The 25358-nt window shown below is 42.6% G+C and overlaps 1 protein-coding gene across 5 annotated transcripts in view; it reads right to left on the bottom strand.

Moving 5' to 3' along the window:
- LOC133376631 (uncharacterized) overlaps nucleotides 1-25358 on the bottom strand; it is a 113012-nt gene that overhangs the window by 14574 nt on the left and 73080 nt on the right. For 2 of the 5 annotated variants that reach the window (XM_061609132.1, XM_061609133.1), the window contains 3 exons: nucleotides 11378-11488; nucleotides 10846-10992; nucleotides 7108-8860 (listed from right to left, as the gene is read on the bottom strand). In XM_061609132.1, the coding sequence (XP_061465116.1) occupies nucleotides 7108-8660 (1553 nt within the window). In that variant the 5' untranslated portion in view covers nucleotides 8661-8860; nucleotides 10846-10992; nucleotides 11378-11488. Of the gene's footprint in view, nucleotides 1-7107; nucleotides 8861-10845; nucleotides 10993-11377; nucleotides 11489-12260; nucleotides 12313-25358 lie in introns of those variants that run through there. The other 3 variants (XM_061609134.1, XM_061609131.1, XM_061609135.1) reach the window with 2 other exon arrangements.

Below are 25358 nucleotides of genomic sequence, written 5' to 3'. Positions count from 1 at the left end.
ATCATAGAGAGACCATGGTACCATCCCTTCTTCCTGTGTCAAAGAACTGTATACCATTCTAGATAGTTGGCCAACATAAACAGAAATTAATAGACATGACTAACTTTGGTCCATTAATTTCAATGGGTATATGCCACGTAGAATTTACAGTTGGATACAACCCACAGAATATGTTTGTATGGTCCTTTGCACATCATAATATAAATATACAATGTATCTTAAGTTGTTATCAAAACTGCTACACAAAACTGCTAAAAAAAGAAGAATTATATGATTGGAAGGAAGGGCTGAACAGAGGCAAAATATTTAGAACAGGTTATGATTAGCAGAGCAATCCTGTGCGCATTTACTCAGAGTTAAGACCAACTGAGTTCAATGAGATTGACCCTTGTGGAAGTACATCCAGAACTGGAACCCTATATATCAGGGTGGGGAACTTTTTTTGGCTCCATGGGCCAGATCCTTATCAGGATCTGTCTTGTGGGTTAAATATGATAGATGGGCGGGGCCACTCATCTGTCAATTGCATGGCATTATTATGACATCCTACGATTGGCAGGCAGGCAGGCGGTGGCACCCATCTGTCAAAATCCCTCACTTCCCTTAAGCTTCCACAATCAGGGACTGAAAGGGAGAGGGGGGAGATTTGCAAAAGCCTTTGCCAAGTATCTACACACTTCCGTTTTAATTCTCTATGATTGGGAGCTTAAAGGGGAAGGGGGGAGACATGAAAAAGCCTCTTTCAAGTCTCCCCCATACCCATTTAAGTCCCCTTTTGCAGATCATTAAAAGGGAAATGTGGAGAGACTTGGAATACACTTTTGCAAGTCTCCCTTTTTAACTCCCTGACCGGGGAGACTTTAAGGCAGCCCCTTGCTTCTGTTTGAGCAAACAGGAGGATATAAACTGTCTTAATGCCTCTGCAAAAGCCTCTTCCAAGCAGCTTGCCTATGCATGCAAGAGCGCTTCAATCTCCGCTTAGCTGGTGAGCAGGGTTAAATCCTGCTGCCTTGGCTGTGCAATCTTGTTCCCTGCAGGGAGCAGGATCACATAACCAAGGCAGGATTAAACCCTGCTCACCCGCCCTGTGGACAGCAGGTGGGCGGGTGGGCATGGTTTGGGGTGAGTGGCCCCATGGGCCAAATTGGACCCCTTGGGAGGGGGACCATGATTGGCCCAGAGGCTGGAGGTTGCCCATCCGATATAGAAGAATACCACAATTCTATTGGGAGTAAAGCAACAGCAATTGTAACAAGTAAACTGAACCAATGGGAGGCAGCAGACAGAAAGACAAACTATACTTCCCTTGATGATTCCCTCTTTAGTAACTACTTGTTTGTGTTTCCTCATGCTACTTCCTTCTCTTCCTTTCTTTGGCTCTTCCAAGTGCAATCCTCATGGCTCTGCAATGGCCACATGTCTTTACTTAAATGCTACTTTATTTCCCAGTAATAATAAACCTTAAGTTTTTTTTCTCTTTCAACTATCAGTCTTACCAGAACATTTATTTCTGCACTCCGGTGCAATATATACAAAACTACAACAAATTCAATATTCTCTTTAGAGTCAGAAGAATGCAGGAGTGACCAGTGTGGTGGGGGCACCTGTCACTTTCTGCAATGGGGCAGGGCAGCAGCAAGAGCAGGACTTTCTGGGCACATCAGCGGGACCACCGGATTGGCTCCACTGGTGCACCCAAGTAATCCCAACCTCATCACCACTTTGCTCTGCCTCGGTAAGCGGCAGTGACACTGCAGTTCGGATGGTGGTTCTACACCCTGTCCCACCGGCCACTTCTGGAAGAACATAAATCACTGAGTGGTTCTGCTCTACAACTGTTATCAAGGTGTGTCCTTCATTCATTTAGTTTACAATGTCACCTAGCAGCAGCAGCAGGCTGCAAAGCTGGGGAGGAGACGAGAAGCAGGGCTGTTCCATCACCTCTGCTGAGACAACAGCTGCCTTTAGCCCTGTCTCCTAATGATAGGCATTCTATCAGGCTTCCTGAATTCAGTGGTGGAGTGTGAAGTGGATTTGCCGTGGTGAGTGCTGATGCATACACACCAGCACCAGCACCTGCCAATCCATGCTACCTGTGACTTTGCTACTGCCCTTCCTCGCCCCACTCCAGTTCTGGCTAGTGGAGGCAGCACCACCACAGCCAGGAGGGCATTGTAGCAGCTGCACCCCACCTTGTACACTGTGGCTGTGAGCACGCTAGTTGCCTACAGCAAAGCGTTTCCATTGGTCTCACCTGGAAGGGCAACGGGTTGATCTGCCCATCAGTTGTGAAAGCTGTTATGAAGCTGATCCCACCAGGTTTTAGAGTAGAACGGGGTGGGGTTTGACTAGCATCATGTGCCTGTTTTCAGAATAGAGAGGTGGAGACACACTGGAATTGGCAGAACAATGAGTATGTCTCTACCCTGTCACTGCTTGGTCCTTTTCCCAGCCCAGCTAGTCATTAGAAGAACTGTAACTTCAAGAACTGTTGCTGGAACTTCCTTTTATCCTCCTCCCTCCCATAGGAAAATGGGAAGCTGCCTTATATCAAGTTGGATCCCTGGGCCACATGCCTCACTATTGTCTGCCCTGACTTACAGCAGCTTTCCAGGGTTTTTAGGCAGGGTCTGTCCCAGCCCTACCTGGAGAGGACAGGAATTGAACCTGGGACCTTCTGCATGCAAAGCAGATGGTTTGCCACTCAGCTATGGGCCTACTTCTCATTCTGTTTTCCTTGTGTTTCTTTGTCTCTTAGATTAAAGGCCTGAGAACAGGGACTGTCTTACTACTGATATTTGTTAGTTGCTCTGGGAGCCTTGTGTGCTAGAGTGGGGCCAAGGTTTTTTTTACAAATGATACAGCGCCTTGCAAAAGTAATCAGACCCCTGACCAATGTTCTCACATTACTGAATTACAAATGGTACATTGTCATTTCGTTCTGTATGATGTTTTATTTTGAAACACTGAAACCCCAAATCAATTATTGTAAGGTGACATTGGTTTTATGTTGAGAAATGTTTGTAAGAAACATAAAAAACTGAACCTTTAGTTTGCTATGCACATTGGCTGAAATAGCATTGCAAAGTAAATGTAAAATAAACTTGCCAATGAGATAATAAGGGCCACAAGGTTGTATATAAAAGAAATACCAGAGTATCCATATATATACTTCCATGTATCATGTGGCATTATCTGATCTGAAGACAGCTCGGGGGTATATGACTTATTCACTCCTGCCTTCAACTTGTGGCACCCTGTGTTCCAAATTGATGAGTAAAGAGCTGACACGTAGATAATCCTCCCTTGTGGGGAGGAAAAGGAGGTTGGAGTTGATGCTGCTTTGGTGCCCACCCACTCTGGCTCTGGCTAACTGAGATGACAGTGCTTTCTGCCCCACAATGTTATTCAGTGATCCAGAGGAAGAGGAGATGGTTTTAGATGAGAGGCAAGTGGACCAATTATCTTGAAACTATTGGGAATTTTCCCTTGCAGGAAGTCAATTGCCTCTATATTCAAGGCAATATGTATATATGCCATTCCATATCTATTGGATACTCTTCTCTATACATTTGCTGGTCATGAGATCATCCACTGCCTCTTGGCCAATTGTTTTTGCATCTATTCTGTCTCCTTCTCTCAGTTGAAAGAATGTGGCAGTGGAGCAAGGAATTCCTGCGACAGAGGGCTTCTGGATAAAAAAGACAAATGTAGATAATGTAGGTAAGAGTAATACAGCTTTTTGTGGGCAGAACGATTAGCTTAAGGGGTGTGCACAATTTAAATGGAGTGATCCGCATATGAGTTTTTTGGGGGAAAATGGGCTCAATATTCCTGAAAATTGTAACTGGCTTCAGTTTGGGGAGGAGTGTAGTCCAAATACCTATCAGTGACCAAAATCGTTCCAAGATTCCACCCTATTTGCTGCCTCATTGCTGTAGATCCTCAATGGTCGAACTTCATCTTTAAGTTTCTCATAGAACCTTCTTTATTCACCTCTTAAATCACTGAGCAAGATTTTCTTCTTGAAGCTCCCTGCTATCTAGCATTCCTCCATCTTCTCTACAGGTTGGGCCTTTCTGTTATGGCTGAATTTTCCAATGTGCTCTTCATATCTTCCCACCTTCCCTATCATCCTTGACATTAGTTGCTGTTTTGACCTTGAAATAATAGTATTGTGCCCAGCAATTTCATGTACTTTAATATGCACAAGTACAAGGAAGCTTGTTTTACCTTGGGACCTCTCTTTCCTAAACTGCCTGCATTTCCTCATACAGTGGATGCTCTGATTTTCTGCCCATTCATTGACTATTTAGAAAAGCCCCAGGTTTCCATCCTTCTCTGTCTGTAGATCTCCGATTCCTCAGATAGCCTTGTAGACACAATTCACATTCAAAAGGTGAAATAGGTACTAAATCAGGACCCCCTTTCAGTCATGCTCTTTTTTGCTGGAGTTACAAACACTGAACAATTCATGACATGCTTTAAATTTTTCCATGATGAAAAAATGTTACAAATTAGAGGCTCAGAATTAAAATATTAAGCTACTTATAAATGTGCAGCGCAAACAACAGTGGATTATTTGGAAGGAATTTAAAAAATAAAGGACAAATATGTTGTCTGTAAATTCCAACTGCACAAAATTCCAGCAAAATCTCAAGACGCCAACATCAGCAACGTCGAGAATAACTCAGGAAGTCCTCCCCTTAAGACCTACTTCACATAAATGAATGCTAACTGAATCTGAAATGATGAAATTGTCATGGAGGAGAAGGCTATCAATGGCTAGTAGTCATGATTGCTATATTATGTCCAGCACCAGAGGCAATATGCCTCCGCGTACCAATTGCTGGACATCACAAGTGCTATTGCACTCATGTTCCGCTTGCAGGCTTCCATGGTTATTTGGTTGGACACTGTGGGAGCAGGATACTGGATTAGGTGGGCCTTTGGTCTGGTCCAACAGGGCTCATCTTATCTTTGTATGTGTCCCCATGGATGCTGCTCCTTGCAGACGATTGACTCTATGACGTGGCTCACCTCATGGATTGGTCTCACACCAGATCTTTCCATTCCATATAGACTACTAAGATTTCTTTCAAAATAGCATTGGGTCAAACCATGTGGCAAGGGGCAATCCACATGGCAAGACAATGCACATTAATACTTGGCCCCATGGAGCAGTTGCCACAAGGACATAATTTCAAGCAGTCTCAATGCTACATGTTGTTGAGTGAACCTAAGGTTCCCAGCCCCACCATACTTCGGTCCTTATCAAAAGACAAAATTGGATCCTGAGAACATGTTACTTCTCAGCTCAAGTGACCAACTGCTGCTAATGCAATCCCTAAAACAGGATCCTCCAAAGAGCTCTAAAACTCTGAAAGAAAATGACAGCTGAGTTTTGAATAAATGCTGGCTCTTGGTTTTCTAATTTCAAAGGGAAACTGTATGGTCTCACAAGTTTTTGACTCAAAGCCATGAGCAGCTTGGCAATTGGCTGAAATAGTAATTGAATTTTTCATGGCAATTAATTAGTTTTAGAAGGGTTTGAATACAAGCAAACAGCCTGAGTGAAAGGAAAGTCCAAATATTATGATGACTCTGCTTGGCAAAAAGGGATGTCATGAGTAGAAGGAAACAACACTGTCCAAAGAATCTCAGTCCTACATTTGGAAAACCCATGGCTTACAAGGGCAGAGGCTGGCTCACCTGAGCAGGAGGAGGTGCTCTTCTGCATCTGGACAATGAAATCTCAATGATGATCAGGTAAGGGATCAGATAAAAGTGCCTCTATTTTTTTTCAAACCAAAAGGCTGAACTTCTCAGCCCCCAAAGTAAGGTTGCCCTGTTCCTTTAATGGTCATTAATGTCTGAATACCCTTTTTATTGACTTTTGCGACTCTAGCAGGATAACAAATCAAGAAGCCTTGGTTTCCTGCTATGTACAAATCAGGGTTCATGGTTTGTTGCTCCGTAACAAACCATGACTACAAGCAAACCTGAAGCCATAGTGTGTTGTTGGCTTATGGAACGTGAACTTTTTAGGGAGCAGCAAACCATAATCCCTGGTAATGGTTTATCCTGCTGGTGCCAGAGTGGAGTGGGAACAACTGGACATGCTGCTCATTCACAGTAAACCACAATTAGCCAGAAAGTCTGACATTTTATCTGTGAATGCAGCCTATATGTAGTAAAGTGGAGGGTAATTCTTATAAGTAAATAAATAAAGGTCTCACTCAATCACCCCATATGGCCTTAAAATCATAAATCCTAAGCCTTTTGGTCCCAACAAAAGAATTCAATCTCTATGCAGGACGCATCATTGCTATTATCCTGGAAAACCTCCTCCTTAGCTTTGTGTTGTACATTGCCCCAAATATATACTGTTGGAAATCTAGCAGTCTATTAGGTCTCCATGACCACTGGTCACTTCCAAAAGCTGCCATTTTGGAATTGTTGGCCCAAATCACCTGAAAGTCTGATTTGGAATGGTCACAGGCTTTAATATTATGTTCTGTGTCACTTTCATTCATATGGCTGACAGTGACCCGGAAAGCATTCGCTCCACCTCACTGCCCAAAGGCAGAAATTAATGTTCCCTGTGAGGATCTAGAGGAAAGTCAATGTATTAGAAGCAAAGAACAAGCATGAACAAGAAGCATCAGTTACTCCAACTGGCTCAAGCAAGTTAGCAAACATACATAGGGCAGAGGAAGTTAACCCCCTTCCACAAAGACCTGGCTACCCCCCTCAGCTGCTAGGTAAGCTCTTTCCTGGAATCAGATATAGCAGTTAAAATCCTCGGCTTGAACTACAGCTATCAATCAAATCTCCCAAAGGGGACAGAATCTTTGTACAAATTCACATAGCCCCAATATTGTCTCTTTGCCTAGAGCTGCCTGATGCTCAGAGGAAGAAACTCTCCAGAGGTGTAGAGGGGAAAGCTATCCATAGCATCAGTTTCAGTGCAAACTAGTTTACCTCTGCAGAATACTGATTCAGGGAAGAGATACCAGAAATGACTGATACCAGTTGAATTTGAAAGCACATTTGTAAGTACCCTCCAACTGAAATTGCTCTCAGGAACTCTAGCATGTTGGTTACCTCTTCTTAATAAGGTCCAATGCAGAACCTATAAATCCATCCTTCATTTTCTGCAGCTTAGCTCCATAGCTGGATATATCTGTTGCTTCTAATAGCAATGGGCAGCAAGAAGACTGGTTTTCAGGCACCACGGACCGTCCAGCATGGTGAAGGGCTTCACTTAGTTGTCTTGCATCCACTCCCTGCTTCTCCCCTTCAGCACAGACTTTCCCTCCCTCCTCCCTAAGGGATGTAGCAGACTGTAGAGGTGGTCTTGGAATTGGACTAGAGCAAATGGGGGCTGGGATTCTGTCTGAAGTTGGCACCTCATTGTGTTTGTCCCTAGCCACAGGCACTTTCATCAGGCAGAAGCTCCTGTCCCATGTGGATGAATGATCTTGATAGCCAACAAAGCCAGATGTGCTCTGGGTATTTTCATGAAACACATCATCGTAATCATCTACTGTTGAAACCATTTCTTTGGCAAGAACTTGCTGGGCACCTGAGCAAGGGTTCTGGTTTCTTTTTTCTTCCAATTCTTGGGTTCCTTCCTTCACATCTTTTGCCATTTCATTGCTGCCTTCAAGAAAGCATGTCTCCTTGATTCTCATCCGCTTGAACTCTTCAAAAGTTGGAATATAGAGTCTCTCTTTGCAGTTTCCTTTTCTGCTCAGTTCCAAAGTCCTTTTGGCACCCCCTTCCCCCTCATATCCTTTTAAGGACCCCGTGGTTTGAGACTTGAACATCTCCTGGATGTCACTGGCACAATGGAGACTCAAGGTAGGTGAGCTGTTCTGCCTCCTGATCTGTAGCCTTCTCCGAGCTTCTTGTTTGATGTCTTCTGGGTTAGTGAGCCGATGAGAGAAGCATGGCTGATGCCTCCCCAGAGCTGTCCATGGTTCATGAGCAAGGGTGGCGTGGTGCACAAATACAGTGCAACAGTTAAATGAACAGCCATTCTTACATTGCTGGCATGCCCGGCATTCAGAACATTCCCTTGGAACCAGGTCGTTCAAGGAAACCTGAGGTCTGAGAGGCTTGCAAATCTCTGTAGCTTTAGGACTGTGAATTCTCAGTTTTTCCTTCAGAATTTTTTTGGCATCCCCATCTATGGAGGAGAAAAGCCATGGAGGCACTTTGGCAGAAGGGGGAAAGGCGACGTCTTGCCCTGCAGGTGGGTTTTGGCCCAACGGAATGGGGAAGTGTCGGCAACGTTCAGGTGAGCTGGGGGATGGCATACCTTCCATGGAATACTTGGACCAATGAGTTGTGCCTTTGTAATGGACAACAAATTCTTTGTCTACATTACCACTGTGGGGATGACAATGTGAATCAGCCCCTGTGGCCCAGTGTAGATTCTCCACACTCTGATACAGGTGTGCCCCTGCATTGTTGCCTGCTTTGCTCACGGGATTACAGTCTCCAGGAAAAATATGAGAGTCTAAGTTCTTTAGTGGATGCATGCTACTAATTGAGAAATCCTTTAAGCCATGTTGTGTGTACAGCTGATTATTCTGGCAGCTCAAAATTACCCGACATTGTTCCTGTCTCTCATCAATGCTGATGTATGTCATAGCAAATCGGCATGGACGATCTAACAGACTGATGTTTTTAGAAGGAAGAGGGCAAGAGGATGAAGGATTTGTCAGACTGCTCAGATGCTGTTCAGAAGTCCTGGCCACAGACAGCAGGGCTCTGCTCTCTGGGTACTCACATTAAAGAGCAGACACATCGCCAGAGTCAGCACTGTGGGCCCACATATGGAGGAGAAAACCTGATAATGCAAACAAGAAAAAGATGCTTATAGAAGAGACATGGCACTCAAATTTCAGATGTGCAGCCAAAGGTCATACAAGAAACCAAAAGTGACGCGCAGCCCTATCTCCTGCTTTGTTCTGCACTTGAAGAAAGAGGTCTGCTACTCTCATGGGTCTAGTCCTGTCCTAAGTGTAATTAGACAATGGAACAACTTACTGAGAGAGTATTCAGAATAGCATAACATGAAAGCATTTTTAAAAACTAGGCTAGATAACTATATTTCAAGAACCTTCTTCCAGTGGCCCAGCCTTTCCAAGAGATATTATTCCCATTCTATGAATAAATAAGTGTGAGTATGATGAGATGAGTGAAGACTTTAATAATTGTTCTGGCTGATGCAAGAAAAGATAGCGCACTCAGGACATACCCACACTACAAATTCAAGGTGGTTTAAACAGTCATTCTCTCTTTCAGGATCCCCTAGAAATGAATAGTTCTCAGGAGAGTGGGGAAGTTAATCACTAATACAGGGTCCTCAGCAGCTCCCTAAATTCCAACTCTTGGGATTCTTGTGAATAGGGAGAAATGACAGTTAAAGCTGATATACATTTGTAGTGCAGATACAGCAGGGATAGCCAATGTGGTGCCCTCCAGATGTTACTGGACTACAGCTTCCATCATCCCTGAGCATTGGCTATGCTGACTGAGGTTGATGGGAGTTGGCGTCCAACAGCATCTGGAGAACCCCACATTGGCTATCCCTGAAAGAGGTCTTATGAGGAACCAAACTGAGTCATGGTGGATACAGGTGGTGATGGTGGTAAAGGACAAAAACTTTCCATCCATACCTACTCCCTGAGATGAAATGAAATGGATCTCTCCCTCCAACCCGCTTGCTAGACCTTATCTGATAGGCCTTTAGCTAGTTCTGAGTCAGATCAACAGTGCCAGATGTTCAGGGCTGACAATTACCCTACTGGTGACTGTTAGCAGATACTTGACAAAAATACCCATAGAACCACATTGACTACCTCCACTTTGTGACGCTCACAGTAATGGGCAACATGTACATAAGTTTTACCAACATTCATCCTGTTTAATGGCATATCATCAAAAATATGTTGGGGGCAAACTCTTGGCACAAAGGTGAGGGTGACCCACCATGCAAAATTTTGCTCTCAGGTATAGAAATCCAAGTACAAAATAAATATTCTGAAAGGAGCATGCATGTTTTGCTGCTGCTTGTCCCTTCAAAATGCACAGAAGCAGCCCCCAATCCCTTCCCAGTAGCTACTTTCAGAAATTTTTAAAGCAGACTTCCCTAATCTTGAGTAGCCAGGTATTCTTGGACTCTTACCACCCCTGACTATTGGCCATGCTGCCTGAGGATGATGGGAGCTGGAGTCCAACAACATCTGGGAACCCAAGGTGGGAGAAGAAGCAAACAATACATACATTGTTTATGTTATTTATGCTGTACATTGAAGAGGGGTTAAGAAATGTTTTAAAGAAATAAGATAAAATAAAAAAGAAAGTGCTTCTTTTACTTCGCTTACTTCTGTTATCAGACTACTATCCCAGCATCACCTCAGGAAGCTCAGGGTAGCATACAGGGCATTATTTCAATTTTATCTTTAAAACATTTCTGTGAGATAGGTTAAGCTGAGTGAGTGAGTGAGTGAGTGAGTGAGAGAGTGAGTGAGAGAGTGAGTGAGAGAGAGTGAGAGAGTGAGTGAGAGAGTGAGTGAGAGAGTAAGTGAGACAGAGACTTATCCACTCATTGAGCTTCATCATGAATAAACACGGATCTGTACTTGCATTTCTTACATCCAGACCTAGTGCTGTAACTACTACACCATACTGACTCCTGATCTGGATGGATTTTCTACTAGAGTATCTGCATATATTTTTTAAAAAATCATGGAAAGCCATACAGACCATCTCCAATTTGCAAGAATAAGATGCTTGTGTTTTTTTCAAGGTATCAGCCCACTATCTCACCTGGTCCTCACCCAGCCCAGATGGGCTTGTTTTGAGATACTTGGTTTTGTTCATGCTTTAATTATTTCTTCTCTGTTGTTCTCTCCAGGGAAGACCGCAGTAACAGCAAAGAAGCATTTCTTGTGTGATCAAAGGTTACAACTTGATCTGTCAGGAAAGACAGAATAAAGACAGCATGAGAGGTAAACATTTAGCAGGGAACAGAGATGGCTCACCCCACAGCAGCAATGACATAAAAATAATACGAGGAGGAGGAGAAAGAAGGGGAATCTGCCAGTGAAACAGCACAATTCTATATCCAGTATGTGTACTTAGAGGAAAGTCCCACAGTATTCAGTGGGACTTACTACCAGCAAATTCTGCACAGGACTACAGCTATTGGAGCAGTCACAATGAATTCTTCTCCCACAGTCTTACTGGGCGGTACACAGCAGATGTACACACCAGCAAGTCAAATGCTTCAAAAATGAATGTGTCATTCCTTAAGGTCCTGCTGACTTACATTTCTGATTTTTAAAAAATGCACACTTACATTGAGGCATATGGATGTTCATCCCTCACATTAAATAAAAAATGTTCCTGGGCAATGGGAGGTGGTGTGATGGTGTTGTCACAGGTATTTGTCAACAGGTGCTTACAGCAGCTGCAACACAGTCAGCATTAAAAAAATAAATTAGCTATTCCCATTCAGTCTGAAACCAAATAGAAAATCTACACATTTTTTATTTAGAATTTACACCAGGCCTGAAAAATTTCTTCTGCCACTCTAAAAACATTGTCTGCCTTCTAATAATTTGGCATTATCACCTTGTGTAAACTTAAAAGAAAATTTTAATAGGATGTTATACTGCTGGTATTTGACTCCACATCAAAAGCTTATCCTAATCAGTAACATATGCTGGAAACACAAAGCAGACTGTATGCGTATACATAGGTGGTAAGAAAATCAGAGGTTTTGGGGGAAATTATTAATATTATACAAAATATTATTAATATAATATACCAGCAAGTCTTCTAGATTATTTTAAAAATTATATACAATCCAGAAGATTGTAATTCAGTGGGAAATCTGCTAAGTGCAGCAAAAAAGCTAACAGCAGCCAAATGGCATCCTCAGATCATTTCAACTGAGCAAAAATGGTTTAATAAAGCATGGTACACTGCCTTACTGAACTTACTGAGATGGTACAATTAAAACACAGCAAAGAACATTTGGAGAAAACTTAGTCCCCCTTTATCAGTTCCTGGAAGCCGAAATACAATCTAGAACTATTTTAAGTCTTTTAGCTGCTGATATAAATGTGAGATTATGCGCCCCTTCAGACATTCTTTTTATTGTACATTCATGATTATTTGACTGCTCATAATGGTATTGGAGCAGTTCCACACAATCCCACTTTCAATACTGTTCGTACCTGCAAATGTTTGGGGGTAGACGTACTGCTTTGTTTCCAATCCTTGTAGTTTTCTGCTGAAATCCTGTAACTTTTCAGACTATAAATTTGCTGGTTTATTTTTTGTCCTTTTATTCATTCATTTATTTAAGCTATTTTATAACACTTAATCACCAAAGTTTCTAAGCAGCGTCCATAAAGATTACAAAAAGCATACCATGGATAAAACAAATTTAAATTTATCCTAAAAACATGCTGTTGCACTATAGCATAAAAGTGCCCCTCCAGACAGCAGTAATGCAATAACAATGGGAAAGCATAGCAGAAAATCTAATAAAGCAGAATGATGCATAGACACCCCAGTATACATCCACCACTAATGAACTATTATTGCATCAGTGACATGTTGCAGAACACATCTACAAAACAATACCGGTATGGAGGGGCCTTCTATCTGATGAATTATACTTGGGCTGTGTGCATACCATACATTTAAAGCACATAACTTCCCCCAAAGAATCCTGGGAACTGTAGTTTATTAAGTGTGTTGCAAACTGTAGCTCTGTAAGGGCTAAACTACATTTCCCAGGATTCTTTGGGGAAGCCATGTGCTTTAAATGTGTGGCATCATATAGCCTTGGATAGTTTATAATGGAATGTAATTGAAAGTGAAAAGTCCTTTTTTCTTGTTTTGATTATACAGCCACAAGAGTGGCTATATACTATAGTCAGCATAGATTTTTCGCATTCTGCCACGTTAAATTAAAAATAATAATAATAATAATAAATACCCCCATGCCATTCTGCTGCTTTCCATAAACTCACTTCAAAACAAAATCTTACCAAATTTATAGTCTTGAACTCAGAAATCCTTGCTTAACTGCTTAACGACCCTCCAAGTTGTCATGGCAATACACAAAACACTCAAGAGAGAATCCAGATTTTAAAGTCTGAAATACAAGTAAAACTCCAGACCCCTGCTGGGCTTTTTTCTGTCAATGGTCTCATAATTTGTTGAAATTAATAAAAAATCAGCCATGTTCACAGAGAACCTGTATCCTATTAGTCACCCTGCCCCATACTCTGACCTTTATTTCCTGCAGTTTAAAAGTTTAAAAAATGCATGGCTGATTTTTAATTAATTTTTAAAAATTAACATTGGAGTCTATGATAGTGCAGGCATGCTCAGTAAGAAACAATTGTCAGTGGTCTAAAAGCCAGACTAACAGCTGTTTGGCTTGGTTAATCAGGGGGCCACACCCATGCCAGACATTTATTCCCCTTTAAGCAGTCTTGGCTTCCCCAAAAAAATCTGTTTCTGAAGGGTGCTGGGAGTTGTTACGAGACTCCTATTACCCTTACAGAGCTCCAGTGGCCAGGTTGGTTTAACAGCTCCTCTTCCCAGAGAATGATGGTGATTGTAGCTCTGTGAGGGGAATAGGGTGTCTCCTAGCAATTCTCACAAACTACACATCCCAGGATTCTTTGGGGGAAAACATGACTGTTTAAAGTGGAATGAATGTCTGGTATGAATGTGGCCAGGGACAGCTTTGGTTTAAATTTGGGTGGGAGACTACATGTGTTTGCTGGAGAATAACAAGGTGGGGGTAATCCTGAAAAATAATGATGCTGTTAATAATGTTTTCCTTTTCCTCTGCCCATTGCCCACCCACCCAATCTCCTCCCCTCCCTCTGCTGGCCCTGAGCCAAGAATACTACTTACAGATTTCTCTTGCTCATGCACTTTGGAATTTAGGGCCAGTACATGCTCCTCACTAGATCACAGCACTGAGTGCTGATCTCCACATCTGAATGAGCTATCACAGATCAACACCACAAGAGAACTTTCATATCACCAAAGATGAAAGATCACCCCAAATTGCTTTTCAGTTGAATCAGTTCACACATTTAGCTGTGATAAAAATAAAAATTCAAGTGATGTACATGTATGAGTGAACCAGCCCTTAAGCTGGACCTATTCATCATTAATCAATGGAGCAAGTTGCTCTTTCAATGCATCTCATTCAATGCAAACAACACCGACCTGGCACTGCAGCCTTTGCTTAGATCTCGTCCAGCTTCACTGCAGAGAGGCATGATCTCAGGGCTAATGCAATCACTATCCTCTACACTAGCAGCAAAAAATTTGGGGGAACATTTATGAATGTACAGCTTTAACATTAGAACACTAAACCCTAATGTTAAAAAAGGGGGTGGAAGGGGTGCCATTCTAAAAGCCAGCTATATTTGTCTAAACTTCACCTTAGATTTCACAAAGGGGCTGGATCTGTTCTTTAAAAAGCACCTTCACAACAAACCATGTCCCAACTTTTGTAAGCTTGTCACATGAAATGCAATTTTGTTTGAGCTAATTTGAAAGAGGATTGCACCACATCAGTAACTGAATGTTTGAATCAGTCCTATACCTTAGCTAGGGCTGATAGGGTTCTGTGGATACCAACTAGAGTTTATCCATCCATGTGGCTGCTGGGAAAAACAAATCTCATTGCTTATGTAATATCTGCTAGTTCTCCTGACTCAAAAATTTAAACACACACACACACAGTTGTTTGTCAAGCACTCAACAAGCAACAGGACTCCCATCAACAGAACACTCTTTCTTCCCCCTCTCTCCTTGAGCCGAGTACATGGCAGATTTGACACCACCACCACCAAAATCACTGAAGCAGGTTTAATTGACTTCCATTACAGTGACTCTGTATTGCATTTAGTTGGCTCAAGAAGCTGCTGGTAATCTTCATTTCTGTTCAAAACCCCTCCCCACCCCACCCTCCCCAAGAATCTGACATATTTAGAGGATTATGCCTTACTGAAATTAATTATTTCCTCCCAAGCCAGCCTGTCTACCTGACCCTGCCTTAGTAGAATCAGGGGAAACAATCAGATGCTTCCCAGCCGGTTGTACCATCACCTCTCCCGACTGAACTGACACTTAGCAGCCCCCCTCCATCAAAGGGGGAAGCTGAAACACTGACTGAAGTCCACCTTCACCCCACACTCGATGTATGAGGTGGGAGATTCAACAGACCCAAGTAAGGTGGAGTCTTAGTTGATTACAACTTATGGCGACCCTATGAATCAGTGACCTCCAATAGCATCTGTTGTAAACCACCCTGTTCAGATCTTGTAAGTTCAGGTCTGTGGCTTCCTTTATGGAGTCTATCCATCATTTTTTTGGTTTTCCTCTTTTTCTACTCCTGTTTTTCCCAGCATCATTGTCTTCTCATTATGTGTCTAAAGTATGATAACCTCAGTTTCATCATTTTAGCTTCTAGTGATAGTTCTGGTTTAATTTGTTCTGACACCCAATTATTTGTCTTTTTCGAGGTCCATGGTATCTGCAAAGCTCTTCTCCAACACCACATTTCAAATGAGTTGAACTTTCTCTTATCCACTTTTACTTAAATGGATTCCGGAGGGGGAGACAGTTGCTGAGTCAACGTCTAGGAGTCGCGAAGTCATGCTTAGTTAGTGCTAGAGAGATTCTGAGTTCCTAGAAAGAGTAGCTAGTTATATGAGGTGCTCTGCACTGCAGCTATGTATTACTTTAATAAAAAGAAGAAAACACTGTCGAGTCTGAGTCTCTCAACTTTGGACAGGACAGATAGAAAGTTAAAAAGAGTATCTCTGGGGACCTTGTTTTCTGAGCTATTTGTCTAGAGTTGGGGTATGAGACAGTGGCTAAAGATACACTATCCTGTTCTGAATTTCAGCTTTGAACCAAACTAGAGGTGACTGTAGCAAATTCATGTCCACTCCCATTTCACATATAAACTAGATGTGGGGTGGGAGTGTTGCAGTAAAAAGAGCATGTGGGAGAAGGTTGCTGACCCTTCCTCCTTTCCTGTACGTTGCTTCATCCACTTGACTCTGCCCCCAACTCATTCCTGGTATCAGAGAGAAAATGGGCGTGGAGGGGGGAGTGTAAGATATGGGAAGGTAGAAGGTTCAGTGCCCCTCACCTGCTTTTATAAGTAAACTTCAAGAGAGCCCTATCGCATCTGCCTTGACCTTTTCTGCTGGATCTCTTTCCCAAACCATCTGAAATAGCAGTGGCACCCTAAGGATGGATATCAATAATGCAAGGTAAAGTAAGGGATGGGGGAGAATTCAGCTGAATTTGGATTTAGCACCAGATTTTTCAATGGCCTGCATATTCTCCATCTCTGTGGAGTCATCCGGTTTGCTCCAAACTTCAGCAGTTTTCCCCCAACAGAAGATTTCCCTCCTTGAATATATTATTCTTTTATTGATTTTACTCACAGCACAGCAGTCTCTCTCTCTCTCTCTGTGTGTGTATGAGTGTGTGTGTGTGTCATCCCCCTCTACTCGAATAATCCAAGCTCCAAGGGCGGAGGAAGCAAGCCAAGCCTATTATAGCAGAGGAGAAGGAGAATGCAAAGCTGCTTTCCTTTCAAAATAATTAAAAATTGATTGTTTCAAAATATTAATTCCTTTCAAAATTTTGATAGTTTCAAATATTAATTAATTTCTTTTGAAAATATTGATATTTTCTTTCAAAATATTGATATTGATTTGGAGGTAGGGGGGAAAAGCAGATCAGTAAAAGCAATAGATAGCGGATAAAGAACAAACTTGAATCAATACTGTCTGTCAGGTCAATAGAATGCTTTCAAAGTGGCACTGGCCAATAGATCCCATCCCTAGTGAGGTTACACAATAGTTTTATCTACTTTTTGTATCTCTAGCTTAACTTCATAGCCTTTATTTCATTCTTTCAAGGAAGTACCAAGTATGGAAGCTCATGGTTCTGCACATTGAGCAAAGCAACATTTATATTGGCTGCTTTGTATGATGTAGCAAGTGGTATACAGGCTTTCTATGTAATCAGGCAGGTGAATGTAAAGAGGCCAAATTATTTTAGTTATTTTAATCCCACTTTTTAGGGCAAAGATCTCAGAAGAATACTTACAAATTAAAATGTTAGAAGACTACAATACATAATACACCAATCTATACAAGAGAATGAGAAAGAAGCAACAATAGAATAAAAAAAGTGCTCCATTAAATTTAAAAGGGTTTAGGGTCCATTGAGAAACCACCAAGAGAGGGATACAAGCCATTTTCAGGAAAAGGAATTCCAGAGATACAGGCCCACCACTGAAAAGCCCCTATCCCTAGTACCCACCAGCCTGATCTTCCTCAATGGTGAACTAGAGCAACAGTGCCTCTGAGGCAGATTCTAGTGCATGGGTAGGTAGTAGGTACTATATGGGTGGAGGCAGTCTTTAAAATAACCTGGTCCAAGACATTTAGGTCTCTAAAAATCAGCCTGGCTTACAAATGCTACAGTCCTCTTGTGGAGCAATATCATGCAGGAGCGGTGTTAGGCATGGAGGAGGTAACCTTTGGATCAGCACAATGATACTATTTTTTAGACATCACTTTGGAGACACACTGTTGGCTTGTTGACTGCAGATAAAGCAGGCACGATGATTGTGCCATTTTGATAGCAGGAACACACAAGCTCTCCAGTAGTTCCAGAATGGGGTAGTAGAAACATAGGAAGCTGCCTTACACTGACTGAGACCATCAATCCATCTAGGTTAGTACTGTCTACACTGATTGGTAGTGGTTCTCTAGAAGTCTCTCCCAGCCCCATCTGGAGATGCCAGGAATTGAACCTGGGATCTTCTGCATGTAAGGCAGATGTTTAACCACCGAGCTATGGGCGTTCCCCTTCCCAGAAATAAAGAAGTCTTTACTTCTGGGAAATGCTACCTCTTGGTTGACAGGCAGGGCCTCCAGTCAGTTCAGCACCAGGGAGAGGGGCTTTGTCTAAGGCTCCGAAGACAGTCCTGGATCTCCCATATTGTCGTATCCAGGATGGGACTCAGGAACCAGGCCAGTTGGTGAAAGCAATTCTGTCTTTATTAAAGTAATATCCAGACACAAACTACGTCTTCTCATGAAGTTGCACTACAAAACATATCCTGCGACATACAAGAGAGTTGACAGAACAAAGGAGCCACTATCTCTCCTGTCTTTTAAGAAGGGTGAAAACGGGCGCGAATTCTCTCACTCCGCCTGAACGTGCTCTCATCCACCGCCCTCCTCTCCTCCCTCCTTTGCCTTCGCTTTAGCTGTCTTCTGGTACGCGGGGAAGGGGGAAGCACGGCCCCCTCCCCTTCTGAAGACTCTGACTCAGGTATGGGGGAAAGCGGGGGGGCGTCTGGCGGTTTCTCTTTGCTTTTCCCTGACTCAGGAGGCCCTCCCTCCTTCTCCAACTGCTCTGAACTCGAAGGGGGAGGATGCGTGGGAACTTCCAGGGAAGGGCCGGTGTCTGCAAGACTTTCAAGGCCTTTGCTGCTAGACAGTTCTATCTCTGGGATTTCTTCCCCCTCCTCTCCTGCTTCTTCTTCCCACAACTCTGGCCAAACGATTCCCTCTCCCTCCTCATCTTCTGAAACCTCAGGGCCCCAATCCTGCATCCTGACACATATCCAGGCCACTGAGACACTATTTGCATTTTACTTTAGCAGCTTATTTCTTTGCTGGGAATGAAGCACCATTTCAGGCAGAGACTTGGCTTCTCAGAAATTCAAGGAGAAATAAAGCCACGATCACACTGAGACAGGCACTCTTGCATGCAGATGTGAATCTAGGAATCATTTGCCTTTTCTGTTTAGTCTGCATTTTTAACATTGTTCCTCATTTGCTTTAAATTAACTGTAATTTAAAGGTTTTTAATTTATAATAGTCCATGTAAGAGGGAAGTGAATCTGTAAGGAAATGTGCAAAGGTCAGTAGAGGGACAGCACAAGACAAAAAAGAGTGAGTGGGGCTCAGAAGAATCCTCAAATAAAGGAAGGTTTCTGAGAGAGCCCTTCAAACACTTCTTCAGAAATTATGAATGGTAGAGCAGAACACACCTACCTCTCCAGTTCTGTTGGACCTGGTCATAACATAACATGCAGGCACCCAAAAGGTGAAAGTCTCAATGATCAATCACATCACAAATGAAGGCTGGAAGCAGATTTTAAAAACATGGGCCTTGCAATCTATGGCCCCTAGATGGGCATCCCAGGGATCATAGGAAACACCTGGCTTCCCTCTCCATGGGAGGAGGGACTGAGAGCTCTGCCTCTGGAGAGGGAGATCCAATGTTGGATACCCCCTTTCTACCGCCAGAGAAACATTCAAAGCCCTTCCCTACAGATGCTGCAGCTGCAACACTGATAAGGCCGAAAAGGGGACATGCCAGAGGGAGTCTGGGAGTCTTCTGGGATGAACTAGAGGAAGGCTTGGATCTGAAGGATCCAACACCTAAAACACCCCCAATCCAGGGAGAAAACAACACTAGCACAGAAGCTGCCATAGTTTATTTCCCTCCAATTGTTCGCAATTGTTCAATTGCATTCAATACCCCCACCGTGTGCGCCTTTCATCCTAAAACTCAGGTTATCAGGATTCTGATAAAACAGTACCAGTAAAATGACAATCAGGCAGATTTTTAAGTAAATGTAGTCTGCAAAAATAAAATATTTTAAAATGACATTTTATTTATCAGCTTGAATGGATTTTTATTAACATCTGTGGGTTATAAGCAAACTGGATATATATTAATAAATTTATAATCCTGCCATGCCTCCTGATATGATGGAGTGTGTGTATCTTGTGCCATATACAACTGATCATAAGAGCTGATTTCCTTGGCAAGAATAACTTCCTTTCTAATGAGGTACTTCACTTGAGTCACTTGTTTATGGCCATCACTGGAAATCCCAGACAGCAACCGCACAGTGATCCATCCATCACCTACTATTCAGCGTTTCCAGTAATCCAATATTTAAGAATATAAAGAAGTTTCATAACCAGACCACCACAAAAGCCATTGATCACTCTAGGATACTAGTTTGTCTCCGATTGTAAGCAAAGAGTGTATTAAAGACAATATCTAACAGCCAGACTTGCCAGGATATAAATTTCCACATAGATGGAGAGACCAATTAACTAAAAACCCAATTCCTAATCCCATTCCCATTTACTGTGCAATCATTCAATCAACTTTTGGAAACTTTGATATAAAATTGTGTGATGATACACAATTTACACAATGGTGAGTTTGATCTGTGGTGAAAGAATCACATGACCACTTCACTACATGCTGGAATGTACATTGAAACATTCAACTAGCAGTCTTATCATGGCAATTGATTGTGTGAACTGGTCCGTGGATCCACTTTGGCCTTTCCTATTTTGAAAAGGACACTCTCCTCAAAACTCGGTAGTGCTTACATGGTCACTAGCTCCTAAATTAGGATCTACTGAGCTATTCCTAATGTAAAAATCACAGTTAGGTGTATTTTGTCATTTAAATGTACACAAAGCCTGAGATTTTTTTTAACTACATGCATATATTGGCTATAATTTAAGGCTTGAAAAACCTTCAATATCAGTTGATCATGAACAGCAACATTACAGGAATTGTAAAAACTGCTGATGTTCCAATGGAGAGAATCTTTGAGCCATACAGATAGCCAAACTATTCTGGGGTGAACTAGGTCACCTGCGCTATTCTGTTAAGGATATAGTGCCTTGCAAAAGTAATCAGACCCCTAACCAACACTCTCATATTACTGAATTACAAATGTTACATTGTAAATTTGTTCTGTATGATATTTTAGTTTAAAACACTGAAACTCAAAATCAATTATTGTAAGTTGACATTGGTTTTATATTGGGAAATGTTTGTAAGAAACATAAAAAATTGAAACATGTCACTTGCGTAAGTATTCAACCCACACACATTAATATTTAGTAGAGCCACCTTTTGCTGCAATAACAGCTTTAAGCCTTTTGGGGTAGGTATGTACCAGCTTTGCACACCTTGTCGGAGGGATCTGGGCCCGTTCTTCTTAGCTGATTCGCTCCAGGTCATTCAGGTTGGTTGGACGTCGCTTGTGGACCACAGATTCTCAATGGGACTGAGATCAGGACTTTGACTGGGCCACTGTAGGACATTCACCTTTTTGTTCTTGAGCCACTCCAATGTTGCTTTGACCTTGTGCTTGGGATCACTGTCCTGCTGAAAAGTGAATTTCCTCCCAAGCTTCAGTTTTTTAGTGGACTGAAGCAGGTTCTCTTGGAGTTTCCCTGTATTTTGCTCCATCCATTCTTCCTTCCATTTTAACAAGATGCCCAGTCCCAGCTGATGAGAAGCATCCCCACAGCATGATGATGCCACTACCATACTTCACTGTAGGGATGATGTGTCTTGAGGCATGGGCACTATTAGGTTTGTGCCACACATAGCGCTTTGAGTTTTGGCCAAAAAGCTCTATCTTGGTCTCATCTGGCCACAAAACCTTTTCCCACATCGCAGTTGGGGCACTCTCACATCTTCTGGCAAACTCCAGATGTGCTTTCAGATGCTACTTTTTGAGTAACGGCTTCTTCTTGCCACCCTCCCATACAGGCCAATGTTATCCAGAGCTCTTGATATGGTTGACTGGTGCACCATAACTCCACTCCCAGCCACTGAACTCTGTAACTCCCTCAAAGTGATTGTTGGCCTCTCTGTGGCTTCTCTCCCAAATCCCCTTCTTATTCGAGCACTGAGTTTTGAGGGACAGCCTTTTCTTGGCAGTGCCTGGGTGGTGAGATTCAGCTTCCACTTCCCGATTCTTGATCCAACTGTGCTCACTGGGATATCCAAACACCTGGATATTATTTTGTACCTTTTTCCTAAAGACAATAATGCTGTGAAAAACAGAAGGGAGTAGAAAAAGAGGAAGGCCAAATAAGAGATGGATTGATTCCATAAAGGAAGCCACAGACCTGAACTTATAAGATCTGAACAGGGTGGTTCATAACAGATTCTATTAGAGGTCGCTGATTCACAGGGCTGCCATAAGTCAAAATCAACTTGAAGACACATAACAACATATTGGGGAAGTAGCCATTGTGGTGCTCTGCAGATATTGTTGGACTACAACTTCCATAATTCCTAACTAGTGTCAATGCTGTTTGAGGCTAATGGAAGTTGTGACAACATCTGGAGGGCATCACACTGACTATCTTTGGCATATATACTTTTAAAATTGTAAATAGCAGCTTCTAGGTCACATTCTCACCCTTTCCATCCAGATCAAATAGCAGATTTAGGGGGTGGGGTTATTGAGACTATGGTGTATATGAAGGGAGGGTTAAATGCAGCTGTGATTCTATTCCCCCCCATTCAGGCACTGCGATTTACAGTTTTTAAAAAGATATACACAGTACCAAATTAAGCATTTAATGCCACATATAGTTTGGCCCTTTGAACCTTCTCAAAATGACTCTCATGCAAGGAAGCTTGTTTGTACAACAAGATCTTCTCACAAGATGGATTAAATGGCAACAGGTGTATCTTAAGATCATTATGGGATTTGATCATCTCAGTCAGGATGGTGCTGTTTAATTGGCTAAAATATAGAACTCACCAACATTCTTGTATTAAGTGGCAGTTCCCCCCCCCGTCTTAAGCAGTTTACATGCTTAACATACATGCTGTAAAACAGTATCCCTTGCCAACAGCATTGTTGATACAATCCCAACTGTCCCACAAATTAAGTCTGCTTAAACTCTCTGCGTCTGTGACTGAAGAGAAGCTGTATCAAGTGTGTGTGGGGGGGAATAAGAGCATACACTGTTTTTTTCCACTTATGTATATAGACCTTGGCAGGAAATCTGACAAGTACAACGCTATGTTATCTACTGATAGCAGAGCTGATACCAGGCCTTTCTCTTGATCTTATCTAGCAGCTATCTTAAGACCAAGCTAGATCTTACACCTTATCGCCGTCTGCATTTGTGCTGGAATTGTTTTTAAGATATTTTAAAAGGTTGGGGTTTTTTTTAAAAAAATGTTTTGTTTTAAGATGTTTAAAATATGCTTTTAGTATTTCATCGTTTGTTTACTACCCTGGGCTCCTTCCGGGAGTAAGGATGGAATATACAATTAATGAATAAATAATAATAAATAAATGAGTGTGAATTTCTCTATCCATCTAACCCCCCCTTTTTTTAATAAAATACGGAAAATCACATTCAAAATGCTGCAGGTTTTAGTAGAAGATGGTGGGAGGGAGATTGGACAACTTTTTCTCTGCCATTTCCCCCACTAACTCCACCCAACTGTTTTTGGTAGAAGTAGATTCTAATCAGAAAAAAATTGGGGGGAAATTACTGATGGAGAAAGGGTTAATTACTCCTTCCCCTCTGCTACTCTGCCAATCAAAGGTGCAACCTCCAAAGGGTGCTTTTCAGGAAAATAATAATAATAATAAGATGATGATGACGACGATGATGATCACAAAGTTGGGAAAAACTTACAGGCAACTAGTGTCTATTTTGGACCAGAACAAAATAGGACAAAAGTAACAAACAAGAACAACTGAACTGCATCAATTTTTTAGAACTGTGCCAATTTTTTATTTAATTAATTGTTTTTGCTCACTTGGTAAGCATTACTGATATACCAAGTTTGTTGACATGATTACAGTGATCAAAGTGTTACTTTTATTTGTTAATGCTTTGTAACTGTTGTGAGCTGCTTTGACCTCAACATGATTGTCAGAAAGCTGACATACAAATATTAAACAAAATCAAATAAAATCAAGAGTAAGGTGAGACCATTCCCCTGCTGATCTGAAGTCTACTAAATACTGGTATGACAGTGAAGATAGGCTTGTAAGGGTTTTGCTGATGCACGAAATGAAAAAGAGTAACCGAGACATTACTTTAATACCATTATGAGAAACCACATATGGGTCTTAAAAAATAATTAATTCTAACCTATGGAATGATTTTCATCAGGACTGCAGAGCATGGAGAGGGGTTTTTACCCTCTCCAGCCAAGATCCCAAGAAAACACACATCTTGCACTAGGTCAGTGGCGTCACTAGGGTTGCTGTCACCCAGTGTGGTAACCCATGCGTCTGTCCGTCTCGCGGGCCTCTGGCCGCCTTGCTTTCCGGGGGAGGGGGGGCAAGAGGGAAGCCGTCCTCTCCCACCCCGGTGGGAAGGGCTTGGGGTGGCCCCCAAACCAGTCTCCTTCCTCGAAGACCTCGGTCTGGGGGGAGGGGGCTGCCACGTGCCCGTTTACAGAGAACCCTCTCCCTCTTTTATGTAAGGGGGTGTTTTCACAGCATCTATGCCAGGAGAGAATACGGCAACAGGTAATGCAAGAAAGGGGATTGCTACCCTCCTTTCTATATCAGCTGCAGCAGATGATCAGGCAAGGCTGGCTCCTCCTCCCAGCATCCCTGACTACTGGCCATGCTGGCTGGGGCTGATGCGTTCCAGTAACATTTGGAGGGTCACAGATTCCCCATCCCTGACAGTCGGGTTCTGTACCCAGGGTTTGGATTCTACTCCTGCCTTGGTGGAGAGATGCAGCTAGTGGCAGCTTTGCCCAGGTAAACAATTCCAATGTGGCTCAACAACCCCTTTTCTGCACAGCAGAGGGAAGGGAAGGCCAAGTCTGAGATGCTGAGATGGTGGTGATGGTGCAACTGGAAAAGGATAAAGGTGGGGGATCAGGAGGGGAATGAGGAAGTGGGGCAGGGGTAGAAAGATACAACGTCTTGGTGGGCGAGGTGCTTCATGGGCCATCTTCATGCTCAGAGACAGGGTGCTTTCCCCCAAAGGAAAACTATACAGAGGATTTGTGTTTTTTTAAAAGGACCACATTCTGTTCACATCCACCTAGATCCAAATGGGGACGTAATGTGAAATGCATCTTTCGCAATCATGACAGAGTTTACTGGGGAAGGGATGCGGCTCAGTGAAAGAGCATCTCAGCTGCAATCCCTGGCATCTCCAAGTCAGGCTCGGAGAGCTGCTGCCAGTCAGTGCAAACAACACTGAGCTAGATGGATCAGTGGTCTGACTCCCTATAAGGCAGATTCCTATATAACAGGTGAGCAGAGTGGGACACTTGTCAGGTCCACAGCACAGAGGGAGGGGAGGTTTAACTCTTTGCTCCCCCACTGTGGAGATTTTTTGGGGATCATGAGGGGGAGGAAAGGATTAAGCCTCCCGTCTCAGCATGCTGTTGTCCTGATGGAGTCTCTCTCTCTCTTTCACTGTTTC

The sequence above is a fragment of the Rhineura floridana genome, chromosome 2 (genome assembly GCF_030035675.1).
Source record: "Rhineura floridana isolate rRhiFlo1 chromosome 2, rRhiFlo1.hap2, whole genome shotgun sequence".
Classification (NCBI taxonomy): domain Eukaryota; kingdom Metazoa; phylum Chordata; class Lepidosauria; order Squamata; family Rhineuridae; genus Rhineura; species Rhineura floridana.
This window is presented reverse-complemented; position numbering and strand designations above follow the sequence as displayed.